The sequence below is a fragment of the Castor canadensis genome, chromosome 16 (genome assembly GCF_047511655.1).
Source record: "Castor canadensis chromosome 16, mCasCan1.hap1v2, whole genome shotgun sequence".
NCBI lineage: Eukaryota > Metazoa > Chordata > Mammalia > Rodentia > Castoridae > Castor > Castor canadensis.
This window is the reverse complement of record NC_133401.1, coordinates 62,612,788-62,635,976: the sequence shown is the minus strand read 5'-3', so window position 1 is coordinate 62,635,976 and position 23,189 is coordinate 62,612,788. Positions and strand designations below refer to the sequence as shown.

Sequence of the window (23,189 nt, the reverse complement as noted above, 5' to 3'; positions counted from 1 at the left end):
GCTTCCCCATGCCCGGCGGGGCCCGGCCACAGAAAAGGAAGACCTGGTTCTGGTTCTGGTTCTGGTCCTGGCTCTGGCGTGGGGGGCGGGCGCCTGGCTCCCCGGGGAGGACCGCGTTTCCCACGCGTGACCGCGGCCGCGGCCGCTCCAAGCCGGCAGCGCGGGCCGGGAACGCGCCGGGACGGAGCTCAGGAGGCGGGAGGCTGCGCTGGGGCGAACCGGGACCGAGCGCCGACCGCACACGTCCAGGCGGCGTCGCGGACGGCCGGCGGGGCAGTCGAGAGCCCGCGGGGCCACCGCGCCTGCAAACGCCTCTCAGCTGGTCCCGGCCGCTTCCCCGCCCGCATCCTCTCGAGGCCCGCGCCCGCCTCCCGCAATCCCCGCCCCTCCACAGCTCACCTTCCCGGGCTCCGCCGCCGCGATCCGCAAACGCGAGGCTCCGGACCTGTGCCACCCGACAGCCGCATAGCTTCGTACTTCGCCAGCGGGACGTAGGGCCACGAAGCCGCGCCAGGACCAGCGCTTGGCCCCGTGAAAACACACGAGGTGCGGGGTCGCGCGGCCGCTAGTTCTTCTGGGAAATGTGGTCCAGGTGAGGACCAATGCCTTCTGGAACATGTAGTTTCCCGCGTTCGTCTGCCGGGGGCGGGGCCGATCGCTTTGGCTGCTGCTGTGCTGGGCCCTGGCTGATTCCTGAGTTCTCACAGGTCCCCTCTGAGCTGTGGAGCCCTGGGTTCCAGTCACTGAAGGCAGGCTGGCCTAGGTCTGTGTCATCGCTGCATGCTCAGGTGACTGAAGGTGAGGCCAGCAGATGGTGACTCAGGGTAGACTCCCGTCCTCTGCAGTTATCATCAAAGGGCTGTTGAGCACCTACTAGGTGCAGGCATCATGGAAATCCGTTCGAAATAAGTTAACCGACAAAACGAACACCATTGCTCTAGGTGGAGTAGGTTTTATAAGGCAGGGAGCAGACAGGAAGTCACAGAGATAATTGCACAGCACTTTAGAGGATCCCTGTTACCAGGAAAAGCAAAGGAAGCGCAGGATTGGGGTTTCTGGGGACAATTTGGGAATGTGAGCTGGGTGGCCTGTCTGGTGAGAAGGAGCAAAGGTTCCCAGTCGGGGCCTGGGGAGGCGCATTCCAGGTACTGGGAACCAACAGACAATTTATTCTTAAGTAAATACTTTGTTACAAGAAAAACAGAAGGCTCGCCAAACACCAAAGAGGTAAAAGAAAAATGCTCTCGGTGCCATTAAGCAGAAAATTAGTGATGTCGTTTGATTAACTCCTTGTAACAGACCTTTGAGTTCTACATTAATCTCAAAGTCAGTCACTGTCGCTCTCATTTTAGCATAAGAGAATATTACAGATAGAACTTGTCACCTATCTCGTTTTGACCTCACTGAGAAATATGCCTTGGACACTGGAATTTGCCAGTTAATATTCTCTCAGTAGTGTTTCTGATAGCTTCAGTGTATTTACTACATTTACTACATTTAAAAATATGTAACTAAAGCTCATTCAATACATATTACTAACCCCCTTTTGCTACTTATTTATATTATTTTCAGATTCTTTTTTGCATTGTTAATATCCTTGACCTATATCTTTGAAGATTATTTTCTTAAACTCTTTGAACTTGAATTGCTGGATCAAGGGTTTGTAGAACTGTCACACATTTAAGTACACTGCCAGATTTTCTTCCTGAAAGATTTTACAATTTGTTTCCATGAGCGCTTGCTGACATTATGTGCCTTGTGCGCCCACCCACTCTGTATTTTCTTTTATTGCTTTTATTTAATAGAGCAAATTTTGTTTGAACATGTAAATTTAAGTTATGTGAAATTTGTTGTTATAAAAATTTTATCTTGTATTCATATATAATTTTAGTTACTTGGAAAATTAAATGTGTTATATATTGCTTCATCATCTAGATACTTTCTGATTTTTTATTGCATATTATTGTACTGGGGTGCACTGTGACATTTACAAAAGTTTTTACAAAATATCTGCTGTTTAATTGCCTATATAGGTGTCATGTTAGCTTTCCATCATTTTAGTAAATATTTAGGATAATTAGCTTATAAGGAAAAGGCTTATCTTTAGGCCTCACAGTTTTAGATGTTCCTGTCTAGGACCAACTGTCCCCATTGCTTTTGGGCCTATGGCAAGGCACACAACATGGTAGAGAGCTTGTGATGGAAGAAGCTGCTCAAATTGTACCTGGGATGCAAGAGAAAGAGACCAGGGTCCTTCTATCCTCTTCCCGCACCCACCCCCAATGATGGGAAGTCCTCCTGCTAGGCTCCATCCATTAAAATTGCCACCACCTTCCAAAAGTGCCTGAAACTGGGGACCAGGTCTTTAACACAGGGGCCTTTGGAAGACATTCCAGATCCAAGCTTGTTATGGTTTGCATATAAAGAGTCCCTCTTCCAATAGACTCATGTGTTGAAGGCTTGGTTCCTGGCTGGTGGCACTATTTTGGGAGGTGGTGGAAACTTCAGGAGGTGGACATAGGTGAGGAAGTAGATCACTGGGAGTGCATCGTTGGGGCTGTACCTTGTCCTGGGTCCCTCTCTGTCTCTACTTCCTATCTGAAGTGAGCAACCTCTGCCATATGCTCTGCTTCACACAGACCCAGAATCAAAGGAGCCAGAGTCAGAGGTGGACTGAAACCTCTGACACTAGGAGCCAAAACAAATGCTTCTTAAGTTGATTATGTCAACTGTTTTTTTGCAGTAATGAAAATTCTAGCATAAAACTATTGTAGGTATATTGACCATTTCCTATTGAAATGTTCACATTTCTTTCTTTTACATAGATGAAGAAAGGATTTGGTTAACTCAGTATCATGTATCCCCTTGATCTTTGGTTAATGTGTTTATTCAACTTTGATTTTTGAGATAATTTTTCATGCACATGCAGTTGTAAAAATAATCAGAAGTTCCTATGTATCCTTTGCTTAAGTTCCCCATGGTGATATGTTGCAAAGATGTTCTACAAAAGAACACATTGGGAAGTTGTTTTTTTTTTAATTTCTGGGACAGGGGTTTGTACTCAGGGCTTCACACTTGCAAAGCAGGTACTCTACGGCTTGAGGCATACCGCCAGTACATTTTGCTTTGGTTATTTTGGAGATGGGACTGTTTGCCTAGGCTGATCTCAATCCTTGATCCTCCTGATCACAGCATCCAAGAAGCCTGACTGCAAATAAATTTTGGAAGTTGATTTTTTATCATGCAACTTTGCTGAATCCGTTTATACAAACAATTTTTGCATTTGGGATTATCTGTGAACAGAGTTAAATTTACTTCTTACATTCCAGTCAATGTCTTTTGTTTGTTTTTCTTGACTAGTTTCTTTGCTTTGCGTAGAACTTTCAATGGTGGGTTGAAGAGAAGTGGTGTGAGTGGCATCTCTGTCTCGTTCCTGGGCCACAGCAAGGACCACTTTATGGCATCCGCCTTCTTTTTCTTCAGTGTTTTCAGGGTGCACACGAGCAACTATTTTCATGTGGTGACACAGCTCTTCCTCAGTGACAGACATTGTTGATGGTCTTGATTCCTGTTTGCATGAATGCCTGACATTTCTCTCTTCTGATCTTCAGCAATTCACTTAGGCAGGCAGGGCAGGCCTTGCCTTGACCTACAATTGGGGCTCCAGACGGGTTCCCTATTGACCTGCACAAGGCTAACAGCAAAGGCTGGGATGTGTCTTCAAATGGTAGAGCGCCTGCCTTGCAAGTGTTAGGACCTAGGTTCAGTCCCCAGTACTGCCACAGATCTAAAGAAATTATCAATGTTTTTTGATGTTTCATCTTTCCCTACTGCCCTCCCAAAAGGCTAACATCAGAACCTCACCAGACAAAATCTTCATGTGTTGACGAATGAAGGCTCCTCATGCGATACCAAGCTCAGAAGGACACTTACATTTGCAGCTCATGCCTAGAAGAAGTCACCATGACAACTTCTGGTAAGTTCTTTTTCATTTTCATTCATCTTTAAGGTTTTCTAATATCCTTGTGATTTCTTCTTGGATCCATTGGCTGTTGAAGAATGTGCTGTTGTGTCAACCCTGAGAAAAACAGAGTGTCAGCACCGAGTAACTTGTCCCTGAAACATCCCCTGAGACTCCTGCCAAGTCAAGGGGACAGTGACAGTGGGCCAAGACTGGAACACTGGGATAAGGGCACCTGGAGGGCCACTGACTCCCTGTCGTGCACATGAGAGTGAGGGCAAACAAGTGTCATCTAGAAGAGCTCTGCCTCCTGCTCACCTGCTAAGTCAGCTACTCCAGGGAGTGCTGTCCACACAAAGCAGGCTGAGCTGATGGTGTCAAGGCTATGTAGTCTAACCTTTAACCCCTGTCCCTGTGGAAATCAGGGATCATAAAGGAGCACAGTGGAGAGGACAAATGCTTTTGGTCCAGCTGGCCACCACTGGTAGTGTGGTGGGGGAGGATGCGCATTACTGGCAAGGCACCACGGGACAAAGGTGCTGCTTGCCTAGTCTGTGGTCACCACTGGATCTTAGCAGCACTAAGCCTGCATGGTTTCTGATGAGAAGTCAACTGTTGGTCTAATTGATGATCTCTTGTATAGAAGGAGTTGCTTCTGTCTTGTTGCTTTCAAAATTCCCTGTTTGACTTTGGGTTTCAGGAATTTTACTACAGTGTGTCCTAGTATGGGTGTGTTTGAGGTTATCTTGCTTGGAAGACGTTGATCCTCTTCACTGAATTAATTCATGTCTTTCATTAGATTTAGAAAGTTTTTGCCCATTGTTTCTTCAAAATCTTTTTTTCTTTTTGTCCTTTCTTCTTTTTTGGAGTTCCTATGATGTATAGGTTGGTATGCTTGACGATATCCCATAAGTCTCTTGTTCCCCGTTCATTTTTCTTCATCCTTTCTTCCTGCTCCTCCCTAGATAATTTTAACTGTTTTCAGGTTATTGATCTTCTTTTGCCTGGTTAAATCTGCTTTGACCCCTCTGGTGAAATTTTTACTTCAGTTATTGTACTTCCAGATCCTAAATTTGTCTGGTTTCCTTTTATAACTTCTGTTTGCTGATGTTTTCATTTTGTTTATACATCATTTTCCTAACCTCCTTTCATTTTTGACCATGTTGTCCTTTTACTCCTTGAGAAAAATCCAAGGCAGTTCACTTCACAACTTTTGCTAGTAATTATGATGTCTGGGCTTCCTTGAGATGATTTCTGTCATATTTTTTCTTGTGATTGGGGAGAACTTTCCTATTTCTCTATGTGTTTTGTAACATTTGTTAGGAATTGGACACCCTGAATATTATAACTTAAAAGTCTGAAAATCACATTCTTTCTGTTTTCAGAAATTTCTGATCTTGCTTGTTGAGCTCTGGAGCCAACTATTTATGATGTTTTCAAACCATATTTGCAAACTGTGTATTCCTAATATAGGATTGTTTGGTACTCTTAGAATTTTGGTAAAAATGGCCACATTTTCTTAGAGAGAGTATATTCAGTTTTACACTTCCGTCCATCACACTTTGACTTACAGTTTCAGTGACCACATACAATAAGCAATACACAGTTTGCAAATATGGTTTGGGAAAAATCCAAGTGTGTGTGGCATTATCTTGTCAGGTCAGTCAGTGACCTGATAACAATTTCCTTAAATGTTTGGCTCCAAAAAATGGAAAACATCATGTGATAAATAACACTGAGAGTCAGGGAAGCCAGTGCAGCTGAGAGGGTTGAAACCAAGGCAAATGTCTACACTAGTTTTTCAGAGTGCCACCAGACCACCAGAATCATCTAGCTCCCAAATTTTACTGGGTAAGGTCCTCAGACTCTTTCCTGGAAGCAACTGGACACCCAGTGAGCCTGAGACATGGAGGAATGTTACTTAATTTTGCATGCTACCTTTTTCCCCAAATTAGTAGCCTCTCTTTTCATGAAGCACTCACGTTGTTATACGTGTCCAAGTGTCCAATCACGTTCCAGAGTTCTGAAAACGTTGATTCCATTTGCTCTTTGAAGCTCAGTCATTGCTTTAGAGGAAAGACCAGCCCCTAGAGCTTCATGTTTCCCCATTTTGCATGAGGTCCCTCTTTCCATTCTAGTTTGCTTTGCAGAAATGTTCTTCAGATCCTAGCAGTACATGCCGGACCTGCACGACATCCCACCTGTGAGTTTTCCTCCTGGGCCAAACAAATTGAAGGGTCCATGCTTCTGTGTACTGCCCTTGATATGTGTGTGTTTTAATAAATGAAATAGCTTTTGTTCCTGATTATAAAAGAGAATATGCTCCCTTCCAATATTTGCATTTAAAAAACTAAAAAAAAGTGAAAATTAGCTATAAACTCTTCAGCAAGAGTTACACATCCTTAAGATTTTATGTTTATCTTTCAAAAAATTTTTCTACGAATGATTATTCTTATAAAGCATGGTACCTGGTATCATGTAACCTGCTTTTTGAAACTTAGTATATGTTTGACATCTGTGTATGTCACTAAACATAGACTGTTCTAGGTATTAAGGACCATCTAGTTCTTTATTGACCATCTCCCAAACTGATGCCATCTAAATCTTTTCTATCTTCTTCTATTTTATTTTTTTAACTTTCAGCAACGATGAGTCTCTTTCCATATGGTTATTGCCCATTTCTCATTCTGTGTTGTAGCATTTGTCCACTTTTCTTTTGGGCAAAAGACTTATGTTGCAAATTTTCTTGTGTTAATTTTCATTTACCTTCCTATTTCTTGTTGAGCTTTAAAATTTTTTTTCTGTGAATAATCAATTTTTGTGTGTTTATAAAGAAAATATGCCAGGATTTGTTTTCATCATGCTTTGGTAAGACATGCAGACTCAGAAATGACTTCCCCAAGCAAGGGGTTCTACACTCACTGATTCTTAGCACTGAGGCATGGACATGCCTGCACAGCCATCTGGGAAAAGTACCACAGTTGGTCAGGAGTGAAAGGATCCACAGGTGAACATGAGTAAGAGCCTTTATTGTGGTTTCTGCACTGAGGAATGGAAGAGGTACATTTCCCAGGTGCAGGACTGGCTGGTTTGAGTGCTTTCCATGTGCCCTAGGCATAGGGCCTGGGCATAGTAGCCCAATAAGTAGACTTGGGATGGCTATGGCAGGGGATTGTAGGGCCAGAGTGTAAAGGCTGGTGGAGGAGGTGGGGGTGGTCTGGCCTCTGGCTAGTTTGCATGTGAAGACATTGTTCTGGTTGAACCTTTGGCAATCTCTAAGGATATTAGGCAGGGGGGCAATCCCTCTCCCATAATAGTGGCCCGATGTCAAAGCATAAGAACACATAGACAATCAAAGTCATGATTCACGCAAAATCTCATGTAGCCAATTTAAAAAGTTTGTACTGATTTGCCCTTGACACCAAACCTGGAAAGAGGTGTTCTACAGAGCTCCTTAAAAATAGATGATATTTTCCTATAATCTTAATATTTCCCAGATTGCTTTATTGTCTTCCTCATTACATTTGGAATATTTTGGTGCTTTGTTTTAACATTAGTATGTATCAATATTATAATGAGCAAAGTTTGAACAACATGAGTTTTTCTCCTACATGTTCCTATAGAGAAAAGAAATCCTAAATGAAATCTTCTCTCCCTTAAAAAAATTAGTCTCCTCAAACGTTAGTGCCACAAAACCTCTCTGATGCTTTTTCTTCATACTTTTTGGCTCCAACCAGAGAAACCTTACTCTCAGGTTTAGGTCTTAAAGGGAGAATTTCTCCTCTGATACTATAGCCTCAAGAATGTAGGGATCCCATTTGTAGTTTGTCTCCTAACACTCAGTTGGTCTGGAGGGAATCACTGTAAGAGTATTTTTATTGTCCTGAAAATAACAATGTGACTTTGCATTTGTTACTGTGGTGAAATGAGTCTTGTGTGTTGTGGCGTGCCTGCCAGTTTTCTGTCCATTATCCACTTCTTCCTCTACCTTTCTAAGAGTATCCCTATTTCACTGGAGGTGGTGATGTTTTTAATCCTAACAAACAAATGAACAAACAGCAGCAACAAAAATTAGCAACTGCCTTTGGCAGCCTGCTTTGCATGTGGGTGGCCATTGAGATGTGAGCAAGAGATGCTGAGTGGGGCTTCTGGAAAAGCCTTTGAATAAGCCCCCTTTGCCCTTCCTCTCATCACCTGGGACTAATAAGATGGTTGTAGCCTCAGCAGTCATCTTGGAAACAGAGCGATGAAGGCCTCACTCTGGGTGGTGGAGGATAGACCGGAAGAAGCCTCATTTCTAGCCTTGAATTCTCCACTATGGACAAAAAGCAATCTCTTGTCCTGTTTAAGCCAATATAATTGGGATTTTTCTGTTCACCGCAGCTGGAGTGGATTCCCACAGATACAGGTATCTCTTTAAATAATTAAAAAATTCCCTCCTAATTTCTCATTTTTTTTCTCTAAAACCAGTCTGAATGGGTGTATGGGAGAAGGTGGTGTCGAGCTCCACAGTCATTTTCCATTCCTTTGTATCTTGAGCTTCTCTGGACGCCAGCCCAGAACTCACCACTGCTAAGAGGATTTTGAGCCCCTGCTAACGAGTCTGTCTCCTCACGGTCTCCTGTGTCCTTGTTCCTCAGGCTGTAGGTGAAGGGATTCAGCATGGGGGTCCCACAGAGTACATGATGGTCGCCACTGTGTCCTGGGCTGAGAAGGAGTCTGGGGTTGTAAGTAGATCCCCAGGACAGTCCCATAGGACAGGGTGACCACGGACAGGTGGGAGCTACATTTGGAAAATGCCTTGTGCCTCCCTTTGGCAGATGGAATCTGCAAGACAGCCACAGCGATGTGGGAGTAGAAGACTATGGTAAGCACATGGGGCCACAAACCAACACATGCTGGTTGACACATGTGTCTGAGCAGGCCGTCTTCATGAGCAGATAGGTACTTCAGAGGAAGTGTGAGATCTCCCTGGTCAGTCTGCTCATGAGGAGTGTGTGAACCAGGGAGATGATGCCAGAGCCCACCCACATGAGAGCTGCCAGTCCCCCACAAAGCCAAGGAGTGATGGTGGTGTCATACTGCAGGGGGCTGCAGATGGCCACATATCGATCCAGCGCCATGGCAGCCAGCAGAAAGGTGTCCACATTAGCAAAGGAGATGAGGAAGTACATGTGAGTCAGAGAGTTGGGATAAGTGATGGTCCCTGTTCCTGCCTGTGTTGACCATGAGCTCAGGGATCAGATTGATGGTGAAGCAGATGTCGACAAAGGAGAGACTGGTGAGGAAGAAGTACATGGGAGTGTGCAGGTGTGGGTCAGAGCTGATGACTAGGATGATGAGTGCATTCCCAGCCCCAGTGACCAGGTACATACACAGGAAGAGCCAGAAGTGGATTTGTTGCTGCCCTGGGCCACTGGTGATGCCAAGCAGGAGGAACTTGCTGACTCCAGTCTCATTCTCCTCTCCCCTGTACGTCCCAGTGTGGATAGTGAGGAGTCAGAATTGGATCAAATTTATTTGTAATGCAATAAATGAACACAGTTTTCTATCTATAAAAATCACAGCTTTTTATTGAGTGCACTCATGCTAAAGACTGAACGTGCAATCTTTTCTGTTTCCTACCTTATAAAATATGAACTTTTATCATCCACACTTTTCTGATGAAGTGAATGAGGCTTAGAGCAAGTGATGGCTCCAGACCACACTGATGGTAAGTGGCAAAGGACTTTGACCCCAACATGTTCTGAATGTAGATCCTGTGATCTCAACCATCCCACTGCAGAGTGGACGATCTGGTCAGTTTTCAGATGCTGTGTGCTGAGGGCAGTGTCACCATCACTGAGTCTTTAACCTTTATACAGCCAGCACGTCCTCATTGCATGGCTGCTGCGAGCTGAGGGGACCCAATGGAAACTGGACATGAGCCCTGTGCTCAAGGTGCCAATTGAGAAGACAGAGCCTAAGTGTGAAAAGTGTTGGGAGCATTCCCAAATTATTATGATTTGACACGTGACCAGCACGTGGACAAAGGCCAGGAGCAAAACCCTGTTGGCCATGATGCACAGTTCTGTTGTATGAGTTTCCCCAAGACTGTTCTAGGTTTGGCCACTGACAATTGTAAGGAGGTGTGTTCCCTGCCTTGCCTATCCCGCTGCCTGCCTGTGAGCTTGTACTGCTCCTTCTCTGCTCTGGACCTTCCTGTGCATCATAAAGACGGCCACCCCCAAGTTCCAAAGTTCAGGGCTTCACACCTTCAGGATTCCATCACGTGGAACCCAACTGACCAACCTGGTGCAGGCTTGCCTTGCACAGCAGGGATTCAAGAGAGCCCAGGATGACGTCTGCCCCCAGCCCAAGTGTCATTTCACTCAGGGCACTGCCAGGTTGCACTGGCTTTTTTTCCTCTCAGTAACTGGCAGCATCTTTGAAAAACTCCAAGAGAATACAACACTTCCCTGCACAAATGTCCTCAATAGAGGGTTGTCACAGACTAAAGCCCTGACTTCTTCTAACTCAGTAAATGGGACTCTTTCTGACCTGAGTCCCACTGACTTCTCTTCCTGTGCCTCCTGCCAGGCTCATGGACTTCAGTCCTTTCTGCCTTAGGGACTTTGCTATTGTGTCCCAGTGTCTGGAACAATAACTAGCACATAGGAAGTGTCAGGAAATTGGTCAGATGACAGCATGAACATTCACAAAGGTATTGCACACCAAAATCTACCAGTATCAAGTACAGCCATGGTGTTTCATGACCATATGTGGTTATGACTAAGGAGTGCATTTATGAAATAAATTTGGCAAGGCTGGGCTATAGCTCCATGGTAGAGTGCTCGCCTAGCATGTGCAAAAGAAAAAGAAAAACTGTGTGCTTAAAGCAGGTCTAAGTGAGTGAAGTGGAGAGATGACAGTGTTGAGTCAATGTCAGTGTGGGCAAATCCAAGGTCACATGTGAACAGGAATTCCCTTGAGTGTGCTCTTGAGGGAGATGACACATGTAGCCTCCATGTAACCTAGGACCTGTAAGCACTGTAGACCAGAGATAGCAACCTGGCTCCTGTTAGCCAGATCTGACTTCAGGGCATATTTAGTTTGGCCCTGCTATAGTTAGGAACCAGAAGGCCTCCTAAAGGCCCAGTGTTAAGGAATTAGTCTTAGAATTGTGGATCCCCAGCCTCTTCTTTTCCTCTTTTTTTCCTGGACACAAGGTGAATGTTTTTTGCATACCATGTGCTTCTGACATGATGTGCTACCTTTCCACAGGCCCAAAGCAAAGGCACCAACTGATGTTGTGCTGAAACTTCTATCAAAGTATGAGACAGAATCAAGGTTTCTCTTTATAAGTTGATTATGACAGACATTTGTTAGAGTAATTGACAGATCCTACAGTAACACAGATCCTCAGAGTTTTTCAAAATGCTTCTCCTTGACTGATACTTTAAAAATCAAAGACTTTTTAGAAAACCTGGATTTCTGACTCTACTTGAAAATAAAAAGCCTTGCACCAATGGGCGCAATCAGGGAAATGATTGGTTGGGAAAATAGATTAACTAATTCTCATTGAGAGTCACTATGCAAAAGAAAAAACTCTGTGTTTCATGTCTACACTGACCCTGTGTGTCCCTCAGAGCCTTCCTCTGTAACAAGTTCATAAAAGTCCTACGAGATAGAGAGACACACTTAAGTGACTGCAGAGTACAGTTCGCCTCTCTAGGCTGCCCCATGTCACTGTGGTGGCCTTCTATTCTGCCCCTGGAACCATTGAGGAGCCAGCTACTCCCTTTCAACATGTCATCCTTTCTAGGCTGTGCCTGAAGCTGTTGTGACTATTTCCTTGTCTTCCAGTAGTCTAGACTCTGAAGAAGTTTTGAAAGCTGAGCTGAAGAACTTGGACAAAGTTCTGAAGGTTACAGAAAGCTGACTTTAATTTTAAATGCAGAATTGCTCTCCTCTGCCATTTTAACCAGAAAACCAAATACAGGTTGTGTACCTCATCCAGAATGCTTGGGAGTAGAGATGTTTCAGAGTTTAGATTTTGGAATATTTACATATGCAGAATGAGATATATTGGGGCTAGGACCCACATCTGAACACAAAATTCATTTATATTTTAAATATATCTTATACACATACCTGTGAGTAATTTTATATATTTTAATAATTTTGTGCATAGTTTTGAAACAAAGTCTTACGTGTAGAATTTTGATTTGTGTCTTTATGTGAGTACACAGGAAGTTTTTGATTTTGTAGAATTTTGGTTTTCATATTTTTGGATTAGGGTTTTTTTCTCTTTATGATAAATTTTAAGGACATAAATGAATTTTTAATAATAGCAATTGCTTAAAGCAACCGGGTCTCCAGGCAGTTTCCTGTCATGACTATGATCTGTAGGAATTTGTGTTATAACTGCTTTCATAGTATGGATTTGACCTGCACCACAGAGTTTGATTTCTTAAAGGACACCTGAAACTACTTTCACTTAAATTCAGACAGGTGACGGGAAAAATGATGCGGTTTTTATTCAGTTACTCATCATCCAGCAGTACATGTGGAGCACTGTCTTCTGTCTCTGTTGGGTCACCAGAGAACACAGACCACACCCCGCCCTCTGGCGACACCACTGCATTCCAGAAAGCACTTACTAGACTCACACTGAGTTTGTTCAAAGCCAAGGAGGAGCCAAAAGAACTGAGACATGTTAGAAGTTTATGAGGTGTCTCAGTGTCACACACGGCCTGGTCATGGAGGAGGACACAGTGGGGATTGGGAGAGAATAGAAAATGCTTTAAAATGTGTTTTTAAGAGTGATGTGAGAGGTGGGTTTGTTCAAAGCACATTATATGTGTATGGACATATCATAATAACCCCCCTTTGTACAGTTAATATATTTTAGTAAAAAATAATAATATATATATTTTTAAAAATCGACATGACCTACTCTACTGTTTACTTAAATGGAGACATCAAATTTCCTTTCCAGCTAGGTGAGATTTTGTACCTGGAAGGGACCCCCCCTGCTGTCCTTACTATTCCACCTCTGCACTATGCTGTTCATGGGAAGCTGAGGCAGAGAAAGCAGGGGGAGCTGACATTCCTAAACCCACCCTGGCTCATATGTAGTCTTTCTAGAATTTGATTCCTAAACAGATGACTCTTCTCAGTTTTCCCCTCAATCCAATGGGGGACAAGATGGTGAGGTACAAGGAGAGGGTGCATTTAGTGTCTGGAAAAGGGGAGCCAGAGGGCTCCCCTTTATTCAGCAGCCTTTATTCAGGACCACATGTGCTATCTTGTAGAACACTGAGAGAATAAAACCTTGAATACCAGCTCCTCCTCACACTGAGATAAGTACGATCAGAAGGCCATGTGACAGGAAATGTGAATCTACTCATCCACATCAAGGTGGTGGCAGTGACTGGGCAACTCTCCCATTCCAGTTGTCCCTGGTCTTACCCAACTGCCTGAATTACTCTGAATTCATTTCTCTAGATTCTGGCACTGGAGCCTTCATCTCTGCCTCTGGGAACTGATTGGGGGCTCCATGACTGCCCCACTTGATTGGGGGTTTCGTGACGGCCTCCACTTGATTGGGCACTCTGTGATTGCCCCACTTGGTGTAGAGGAGCTCTGGCAAGGGCTGTGGTAGCTAAAATAACTGCTTCCACCTGCCACCCACAGACACCCTTGCTGGAGCATTTCTGGAAATGATGATACTCCCACACATGGCCGCACACAGATAGACACCCACCCATCCCCAAGCCACTTGCTTCCTTTTGTACTCTGTTCAAAAATTCTATGGACTTGGGACTTAGATGAATCTGAGGCCTTTTTTGTAGATTCATGTGGGGTTGTTTGAAGCAAACTTGACCAAGTCACTGTGAGAAAGTCGAGGTCCTGCTTTGGTGACTTTGGGGACGTAGGATCTGCATTTACCTGGGTGAAGTTGGCAATGACAGGACCACTGTACCAGTTAATGGCATGTCCTTTCTATTTATTATAGAGTTAATTGGTGAGGCATGACTCTCAGGCACTGACTGAATAATATCTAAAGGTGCTTAGTTGGTTAAAATATGTAAAGACTTTCCTCCTGTATTATCTGACTTACATTCTGCAACCCTATAGGGTCCGAGATAGGACAGCAAGTGCAATCACCCCATCAGTAATTAGGGCAAAAATTGGCAGGCTTGGGAAAGGATCACATGGCTATAGATATATGGGTAGCATCCTCTCTTTTCTCACTGCTCTGCGGTGTGGGCACAGTACCTGGGGTCCTGGGAAGCATGGTCTGTCTTCTTACCCTCTGGGCTGGAAAGTAGTCTCGTTTCATGTATGTGGGGGTTTTATAATTCCCACTGTAGAGAGAACCCCCCCAGCTCCTTGTCATAGGCATTTCACAAGGGAGTCTGTCTTTGTCCTACACGTCCCAAATAAATCAACTTCCCTAGGGGCTAAAGAAGAGAGAAAGGGGACTAATGTTCATATTGTAAGTCAAGGACATGAGATTTTCCTGTTGGGAATTTTAAAGGACATTTCAGGTCTCTGTTGGGATGGGGTCTTTTACAGATCTGCATTCTCTGTTCTTTATTTTCTAAATATTCTCTGCCTCATTTTTATTATCCTCAAAGGAGTAGGAAGTAAGTGAAAGAACATGGATTCTATGTTGGAGCAGACCTAACTTATCTTTTGATTATTCCAAATATGTATGTTTGGAGTTGGTCGGGTGACTAAAGATGTTGGAAAACCAACTGACACCTGATGGAGTAGATGGTGACAAGAAATGGACGGTGGTTCATGTTAGCCTCTGAGTATTTGAAGTTAGGATTCTCACTGCCTTTATTCTTTGTGGAGAACAGAACACGCCTTCCTGGCCTCCATCTGGTCTTCCTATGCTAGATACCATTTTGTCAGACATTATCGTTACATGTGGAGCTGTACTTAGGTAGGTGTCAGGGTGGCTATTGACCAGAGCCTGGTAATTTTGGGAGAAAACTCTGTCACGCTGTCTGGTCACAGTTTGGAAGCCACATTCTATGATTTGCTCTGATTTTGATATTGGCTGAGCTTCGCCTGTTTCTGAAATAAAATATGGCAAAGATGTCAAGATGACCTTCCTGGCTGGGCAGCATGAATCACGGTGCTCAGATGGTTAATGGCAGTGTGCTCAGCCTTGGTCTCTGGAACAGCTTTAAGTGTACCATCCAGAAGCTTCCAGCTTTCCCTTATCCTGGCCTGTAGTTGCCGTAACAAGTGGTCCTGTGGTATGAGTCTGTCCGCTCTACCCCACGATATCGCATGAGGAAGGAGGTGGTTAGAGAAATGAGCAGACTTTTCTTTTCCAGTATTGGGAATTGAACCCAGGGCCTTGTGCATGCCAGACAAGCATTCTACCACTTGAACCATGTCTCCAGCCCTTTTGTTTGTATTTTGTTCTGAGATGGGTCTTACTAACGTTCCCTAGGCTTGCCTTGACCTCGAGATCCTCCTGGCTCTACTACCTTAATAGTTGGGATTACAGATATGTGTTACCACGCCCAATAGAAACCTCCTTATTCTAACATTTATGTGTATTTTAGTCATAGGACTTAGGTTAACTTTTTGGCTCACTTGATTGGATTGAGATGTGCCCAGGAGACTAATAAATCATACCTCTGGATGTGTCCATGAGGGCATTTCCAGAGAGGATCAACTAAGGGGGGAAGATGCACACTGAATGCTGGCATCACTATCCCAAAGGCTAGGAGCCCTGAGGAATAAATGTGGAAGGGGGAGGAAGCCAGCTAGAGAAGGCATTCCTCTCTCTGCCTCCTGGCCACCATACACTGAGCTCCTGTGTTCTGCCAAGCCCTCTGTGCCGTAATGGACTGAAATCTCTGAAACCATGAGCCAAAATAAATCATCTTCCCTTAAGTTATTTCTCTCAGGTGTTTGTCACAGTGATGAACACCTAACACAGTAACCGTGTCACATCTGGGAAGATTTTTCCTTCATTCTGTCACCTCAGGTCCTAGCCCATTCCAGGCTTTGCCTCTGAGTTCTGTGTATCAACCTTATCCAATCATCACAATGACCACTGTAGTGTTGTCCCTCTGTATCCACTGGGCACTGCTTCCAAGAGCCTCTGCAGATATCACAATCCCCAGATGCTCAAATCCCTTAGATAAAATGAGGTAGGATTTGCATATAAACTGCAGCCACCTCCTGCATGCTTTAATTCAGCTCTAGTTTGTGGTTCCTAATGCAAGGTAAATGTATGTAAATAGTTGTTTTACTGCATTCCCAGGAGATAATGACAAGAAAAAGTTCTGTAGATATTCAGTACAGATATTCCTTTTCTTCCTTTTTGAATATTTTTCACTTGTGAGTGGCACTTCTGTGGTGTGGGACCACAGCAGACACAGAGGGACAAGTGTATGGGACAACCTTTCTCATATCGCCACCGATGACTACAACCCATGTCTCTTGTGGTTCTTTCTGACTGTAATAGTTCCTCAATCGTGCCTTTGTTTTTCCTGTTCTTAACTCTGTTGAAGAATCTTGGCCAGGTGTTTTGAACAATGGCTTGTATTTGTATTCTCTGACTTTTTCATGATTAGACTGTTATTAGGACCTTTGGGGAAGATTTCCACAGAGGTGCAGTGTCCTCATCACATCATATCAGGGATGCATGCTATCGGCATTAGTTATCACAGGGGACGTTAACCTTTATCCTTGGTGAAGTTGATATTCACTGCAAAGATTATGGCTGCTTGTGTATAGTATTTGGCTGTAAGACCCTAAGTCCAGCTGTCTCTCAAGGGCAGAGATGAATATTAAGTTTCACACTCTGGTGGGATGGGGAGGGGCAGAGAGGATCTACACACACTACTTGTACATCTTCTGTAGGGAAAGTTGGTTCCTTCTCTCCCATTTATTTCCTTATTCAAATACTTGTTCATCAGTATGAATTTACTGATATTTTTTTCTACTTTATGTTGGTACCAGGGACTATCAGTGGGAGTACCATGCCCAACTGTTCAAGATAATTTTGCACAATATTTTTAGTGCATTTCTCTCTTGACTACAGCCTGTCCCATAAGGTTACCTGTGCAATTTTCCACTTTACCATCGGGGTGGCACTTGCCAACAAGGCAGATTTTGGAACATCTTGGATTTTGGATTTTCTGATCATGGATGCTCAACCTGTTGGTATATCTGTTTTTAGTTTTGGAATTGCAGCTGCTTTGACATGGGAGCTCATCCAGGTTTCTAGTGGTCTTTAGCATGCTCCATTTCTCATTTTCTTCCTTCCTGCCTTCTATCCTCTTTCTTTTAAACCTATCATTTCTTTTCTTTACTTTTATTTGGTTCTGTCTCTCTCTCTCTACCTTCTTTCTCCCACTCTCAACACGTCCTTAGAATCTATTCTAGAATGTATCCCAGGCCTATTTTTCATGAGCACAAAATGGAAATTTTTTACTGCAACACAATATACATAACTTCATAATATATAAACTTGGGTTTATTAGGGCACAGAGTTCGCTGAGTAGACAAAGGCAGTTTTCAATTACACAAGGCAAAAGATCAATGCCCAGAAAAAATTGCTGAAGTCCTGATGATAGTTTAGTTTCTGACCTGAAGCATCAGAAGGCAAAATTAAAGGAGAAAACCAAGAAACTCTTAGAGGGTCTCATGAGCAGTAAATGGCAGGAGAGGCCTCCTCGGCTCATAAGAGATGTTCTGGCATATCCTAAGCTCCAAGTAGACCTAGGCTTGAAAGGCAGGTGGTTCCATAAAACTTCAATGGCCATGACATGGGGTGGTCCCTGGGGAACTGTGCAGGGATGAGGCATGACTGTCCCATTCACTTTCACTGAGGTGAAGTCAAACACTTCTTCCCAAGTTGTTTTAATTGACTTCTGAAGAGTTGGCCCCCAATGGCAAATTAGTGGTAGGTGGAAATTGCCAGTGGGGAGGAGGCTCTGGTTCCCCTGGAGTCCAGGTAGCAGGAAGGGAGGTTCCTGTCAGAGGCCAGCCCTCTCTTAACTGGTTCTGGAGGACAAATCATAAGACATAGCCCTGGTTTTCCTGGCTGTCTCTAGGGAGGTCTCTTTTAGTTTGGCACATTGTCTTTTTCTATGGGGAGAGAACCCTAGAGACCCTGCAAAGTGCTTTTCCCTAATTAATGACCAACTCATGTCCTGTGTCTCACATTGAGACCCATAACCAGAGTGATTCTCTCTGAGACCATGGAGGTATCTTTCTATTGCCTCTACCTGTCCCTGAGATGAGGTTGGTCCAGGAGAAAAGGTGCAGGAGCTAGGGAGGTTGCAGGGCAAGTAGGCACCCAGCAGAATGAGGTTGAAAGATGTGAGGCTCATGTGGAATTGGCCAGCCCATAACCATTCACACTGCCCAGGCCAAGCACACACCCTGCTGCTAACCTTCTATGGGCTGCTTTTCCCTCTAGACAGGCCTCTGTGTATGGTGAATAATGGCTTCCAAGATGAATTTAGGGTCATGGGGATGGAAAGTTGATTTTCCTTTGGCTCTGTACCTTTTAGTAAGTTCAGTGGTTTCCCTGTATCCTTCTCTCCGCCCTCATGCTCATGTCTTCGCTGAGGCTTTAGGGAGAAAGACTGAGCAATGGAACCTCTGCCCTAGCAAGGTAAGGCACTGCATGCCTGTAGTCTCAGCAACTCGGGAGGCTAAGGCATGAAAATCTCTTGAGTTTAGAAGTTGAGTCCAGTGTGGACAACATAGAGATTTTCCACCAAACACACTGGCAAGCAAACACATACCTATGCATCAAACCCTGGCTCTTTCTGTTTGAACATGTCAAGTCCCTGGGTCCCAGAATTCAGTGACTCCACATCTGGATCATCTGTCAGTTCTCCAGTTCCCCAGATTCTACATTTCACTGCTAATGTTTGGTCTCTAGGAAGTGACTTCCCAATTTCCCATGCAGGGGAGGAAAATAGAATTTCTTGTCCTAAGCCCCATGGGTTCTTAGCTGGGACAGATTCGTATTAACAAAAGGCCGATCAAGAGGAGAAAAACACCAGCAAGTTTGAAAAGTTGTTCCATATCTATCACACAGGAAGGAAACAACTCTCTCAGGCTAGTGACCAACTCTCATAGCTGTGCGTTGGGCTTCTGTTTTCAACTGTATTTTAACAAAGAGCAATGACTCTTAGAGTGCTGAGACAAAGATTAAGAAATTTCCACTTCCAGTGTGGGAAAACTGTGAGAAGGTGGCAATGTCTGCTCCAGATTGCTCTGGTGTCTGCTGTGCCAGCTCTGGGCTGATCAGTGCTTCTTCAGGAAGAGACAATTTAAACTCTAGCTTTAGGGAGAAAAGGGAGAAAGACTGAAAGTCCTTATGTTTGTGTAATCTTTGTCCTGCCATCAGGGAAACAGAAGGAAAGGTACAGAGAACTCTAGCTTCTTAAGTGTCTTCAGCTCAAGACTCCTCAGTACTTGTGGGAGAAATCTTTGATTTCTGCACTCACATTACACTCTGCAGCTTATGTGAAATAAGGACACCAAGAGGTCCATGTGAAGAGCAGCTGTCATCCAAGGGTCTGGTTCCCCATCCCTGACCAGTTCCCATCCTAAGTAACAAAGCAGCAAGGGTTAGTTGGGTGCAATGGCAGGCAGTGGGTAGTGTTCTGAGCGTGAGATGGGGGGAGAGTAAGCCTGGGACAGAGGCAGAACGACCTAACGTGGCGGGGAACAGCACCCTAGAGTGGGTAGGACCTTCCCGAACCTCAACAGCTATGGTTGTGTCCCAAGGCAAGGGAACGTGTGTCTGTCACCAAGAACACTGTAGCAATTCTTATCTGAAGTCATAGGGCAGGTGAGTCCTATGAAATTCCCATATCACTGTCGTGGCTATTTTCTTAGGGTGTTGGTAGGCCTTTCTAAAGACAAAGTAGGAGTGGATATGTCTGGTCCTCAGTTGTTGTTGTTGTCTCTGTAGTAAGTGTGCTGGAATCTGCCATTGATATGGGCAACAAGTTACTGGTTATGGGACTATAAGCGACTGTTAGTCTCAAATATACAAAGAAGGAACCCGGTGTGGTGGCCATGCCAGTAATCCCAGCTACTCAGGAGGTGGAAATCAGGAAGATTGCAATGCACAAAAAAAGAACTTCAAGAGCCTCTATCTCAAGTAGTAAAAAGCTAGGCACAGTGGCCCATGCCTGTCATCTTGCTACTTGGAAAGCGTAAATTGGGAGATTTCAGTCCAGGGCAGCTAGGGCATAAATGTGAGACCCTATCCTAAAAACAACCAAAGAAAAAAGTGCTGGGAGTGTGGCTCAGGTGGTAGAATGCTTGCCTGACGAGCACAAGGCCCTGAGTTCAAACCATAGTACCCAGTTATGCATATGATAAATCATGATTGTGATCACATGACACCAATTACAGGAAGAGTCACTAGTGAGGTTTGCACCTATCTGGGCCTCACTTGCTCTTTTTACAAAGAAAAAGCAGTGTAAGCTGTCAGGTAGCCCTCTCAGCTGTAGACTTCTACCCTAAAATCCGAGAATTACCTTCCTTAGGGCTCCTTTCATGTCACGTTCCTCAAGCTGTAGATGAAAGGATTGTTAGCACTGTGAAGATGACAGTGGCCACAGTGTCCTGTACTGAGTAAGAGGATGAAACCCACAGATATACGCCCAGGATTGTCTCATAGAAGAGGAGACCACAGTGAGGTGAGACCCACATGTGGACAGGGCTCTCCATATCCCACAGACAGATGGCAGCTTCGGTACATTAGAGAAGATGTAGACATAGGAAACAATGATGCATGTGAATGGTGCCAGAAATATCAGTCCATCCACTGTGATGACCATCAGATCATTGATAAAGGTATTGGAACAAGAGAGCTCCATTATTGGATGGGGGTCACAGAAGAAGTAATGTGTTGTGTTGTGGGAACAACAGGTAAATTGAACAATGAGAAGCGTGTGTAAGGGAGCATGCAGGTTTGTAATGACCCATGATATGGCCACTAGAAGGACACAGAATCTAGGCCTCATGGTCATGGTATAGTGGAGTAGATGTCTATATAGCGGTCATAGGCCACGACACCAGGAGGAATCTGTCCATGTTGATGAAAGTGATGAAGAAGTAGATCTGGGTCACACACTCCATGTAAGAGATGGTCTCGCTGCCCACTATGTGATTCACCAGCATCTTGGGGACAGTGACTGATGAAAAGCAGATGTCAACACTGGAGAGGTTGGCCAGGAAGAAGTACATGGGTGTGTGGAGATGAGGGTCACAGCTGATGGCCGAGATGACGAGAAGGTCCCAATTGTAGTGACCAGGTATATCCCAAGAATAGCCCAAAGAGAACCTCTTCTTGATCTGAGTGCCCAGAGAGTCCCAGGAGGAGGAATTCTGTGACTCTAGTCTGATTGTTCTCATTCATATCTATTTGCAAAACAGTGGTATTGTACAGTAAGATCATATACCAACAGTTGAGCAAAAACACATTGTATGGTTTAGAAGAGTTCACACGTGGGTTGTGATCATGTAGACTATGTTACTGTATAACTCGCTAAAAAAAACCTGGTTAATTTTAATAGGGTTTCTTACAAATATCTGTAGCTTTTTTAACCCTATTCCTAATTATGGAGTAAGTAGGTTCTTTCTCCTCTTCCTCCTCCTCCTTGTGAAACAGGTTTGAACTCAGGGTCTCATGCTCTACGACTTGAGCCACTCCCTAGGATATTTTTTTCTTTAGTTTGTTTTCCAAATCAGGTCTTGTGCTTTTATATAGTTTGGACTGTGATCTTCTTACTTCTGCCTCCTTAGTAGCTGGGGCCTGTATAGGTACTATCTTATCAAATATTTAATTTATTCTAATATTTGCAGCTAAATATGTCACTTAATCCACGAGGAAACTAAAAATTGGGTGGCTAAGTGACTTATGCAAATTCAGAGCCAATAAATGTTAGATTTCCAAATGGACTTAAATTCCTTTTTTTAATGCAATATTTTTATTACCTATCAGTAGTTTAAAATAGAGCAAGGGTGAATGCTGTATGAAAAGCCATACTATAATCCTGATGATTTTGTCTGTGATATTTCTGTTTTCTTAGAATTTGGAACCTTTGGAGGCTTTGATAAATCTTCCAGGTGGTGTGTCCTCAACACATTATCTGTAATTAAGATGTGCTAGGCACAGGGTGCACCCCTGTAAACCTAGCTACTTAGGAAGTGGAGATCTGGAGGATTATGATTTCATATCAACCCCGGTAAAAAGTTAGAGACCCCCCATCTCAACCAACAAGGTGGGCATGGTGGCTCATGTCTCTAATCCAGCAATGCAGAAGGCATACGTAGGAAACAGGCCTTCACATTTAGCTGAAATATTACTGAGGCAAAAATTGCTGGGGGCATGGCTCCAGTGGTAGAACATCTGCTCAGCAAGTACAAAGCTCTGAGTTCAAACTCCAGTACTGCACAAACAAACATCAAACAAACAAAAAAAAGTCCTTCATCTTAGTTTACAGCTCTTGGTCTGTTGATTAGAGGTGCTTGTCAGTGGCTATGTACAGTCCCCTCCTTGCTGCCATCAGAAGAAGAAAGGCAGATACCTATGGAAGCTGGATTTTTTTTTCTGTGAGGAAAGGGATTTATTGATTGATAAAGAGCAATTTCATGTGGTTTATCCAAGACTCAGAAATCGCCCTAGGCTGGGTAGGTGGGTCAGGTGTAAGTGCCATGTCCCTGGGAGAATTTATGGTGTTAGCAGGAAGGAAAGGCGGTGTGATCCCTGGGAGATCAAAGGCCTGAGGAAAAGGGAGAAGAAAGACCAGGAACTGCTGTGTGAGCTGCCCTGACTGCTGGGGCAGAGGATTTTGTGGGAATTGGTTATAAGATGTAAATATTATGGGGCAGAGAAGTGACTACCAGCAAGAATGTTAAATCACTAAATTAAGGGACAAAGTGCTGAGAAGTGAAACCAATTTTTACCTGATGTACTTCAGAGCCACACTAGACAGAGCAGGTCTAGAAAAAAGCTAGAATATGCTCCTGAAGAAACAGGGTTAAGGTGGACCTTGAATCTGTGGAGATGGGGAGGGATTTGCGAGATTTGTCATTAAAACAATCCAGAGTGCCTTGACAGGTAGATGTTAATATTCTGGTCTTCAGAACACATTTTTTCTATAGCTGAATAGAGAGAAAGCCAAGCTGTCAAAGCCATTTGTCCTGTGGCCCTGAATGTATAGACAGA

At 44.0% G+C, this 23,189-nt stretch overlaps 1 protein-coding gene, 1 long non-coding RNA gene and 2 pseudogenes across 17 annotated transcripts in view; 1 reads left to right on the top strand and 3 right to left on the bottom strand.

Moving 5' to 3' along the window:
* Window positions 1-666, bottom strand: part of LOC109702162 (protein transport protein Sec24A-like) — a 205,001-nt gene extending 204,335 nt beyond the window's left edge. For all 16 annotated transcript variants that reach the window (XM_074057238.1, XM_074057241.1, XM_074057248.1 and 13 more), the window contains exon 1: window positions 400-666. Coding sequence is in view for 15 of the 16 variants with exons in the window: in XM_074057241.1 (XP_073913342.1) it covers window positions 400-467 (68 nt within the window). In the remaining variant the exon portion in view is untranslated. The remainder of the gene's footprint in view (window positions 1-399) is intronic.
* Window positions 650-23,189, top strand: part of LOC141417870 (uncharacterized) — a 90,673-nt gene continuing 68,133 nt past the window's right edge. The window contains exons 1-2 of the long non-coding RNA XR_012442517.1: window positions 650-798; window positions 3,846-3,976. This is a non-coding gene — a long non-coding RNA (uncharacterized lncRNA). The remainder of the gene's footprint in view (window positions 799-3,845; window positions 3,977-23,189) is intronic.
* LOC141418179 (olfactory receptor 1D2-like) lies at window positions 8,422-10,002 on the bottom strand (annotated as a pseudogene).
* On the bottom strand, window positions 19,131-21,377 carry LOC109697121 (olfactory receptor 1f45-like; annotated as a pseudogene).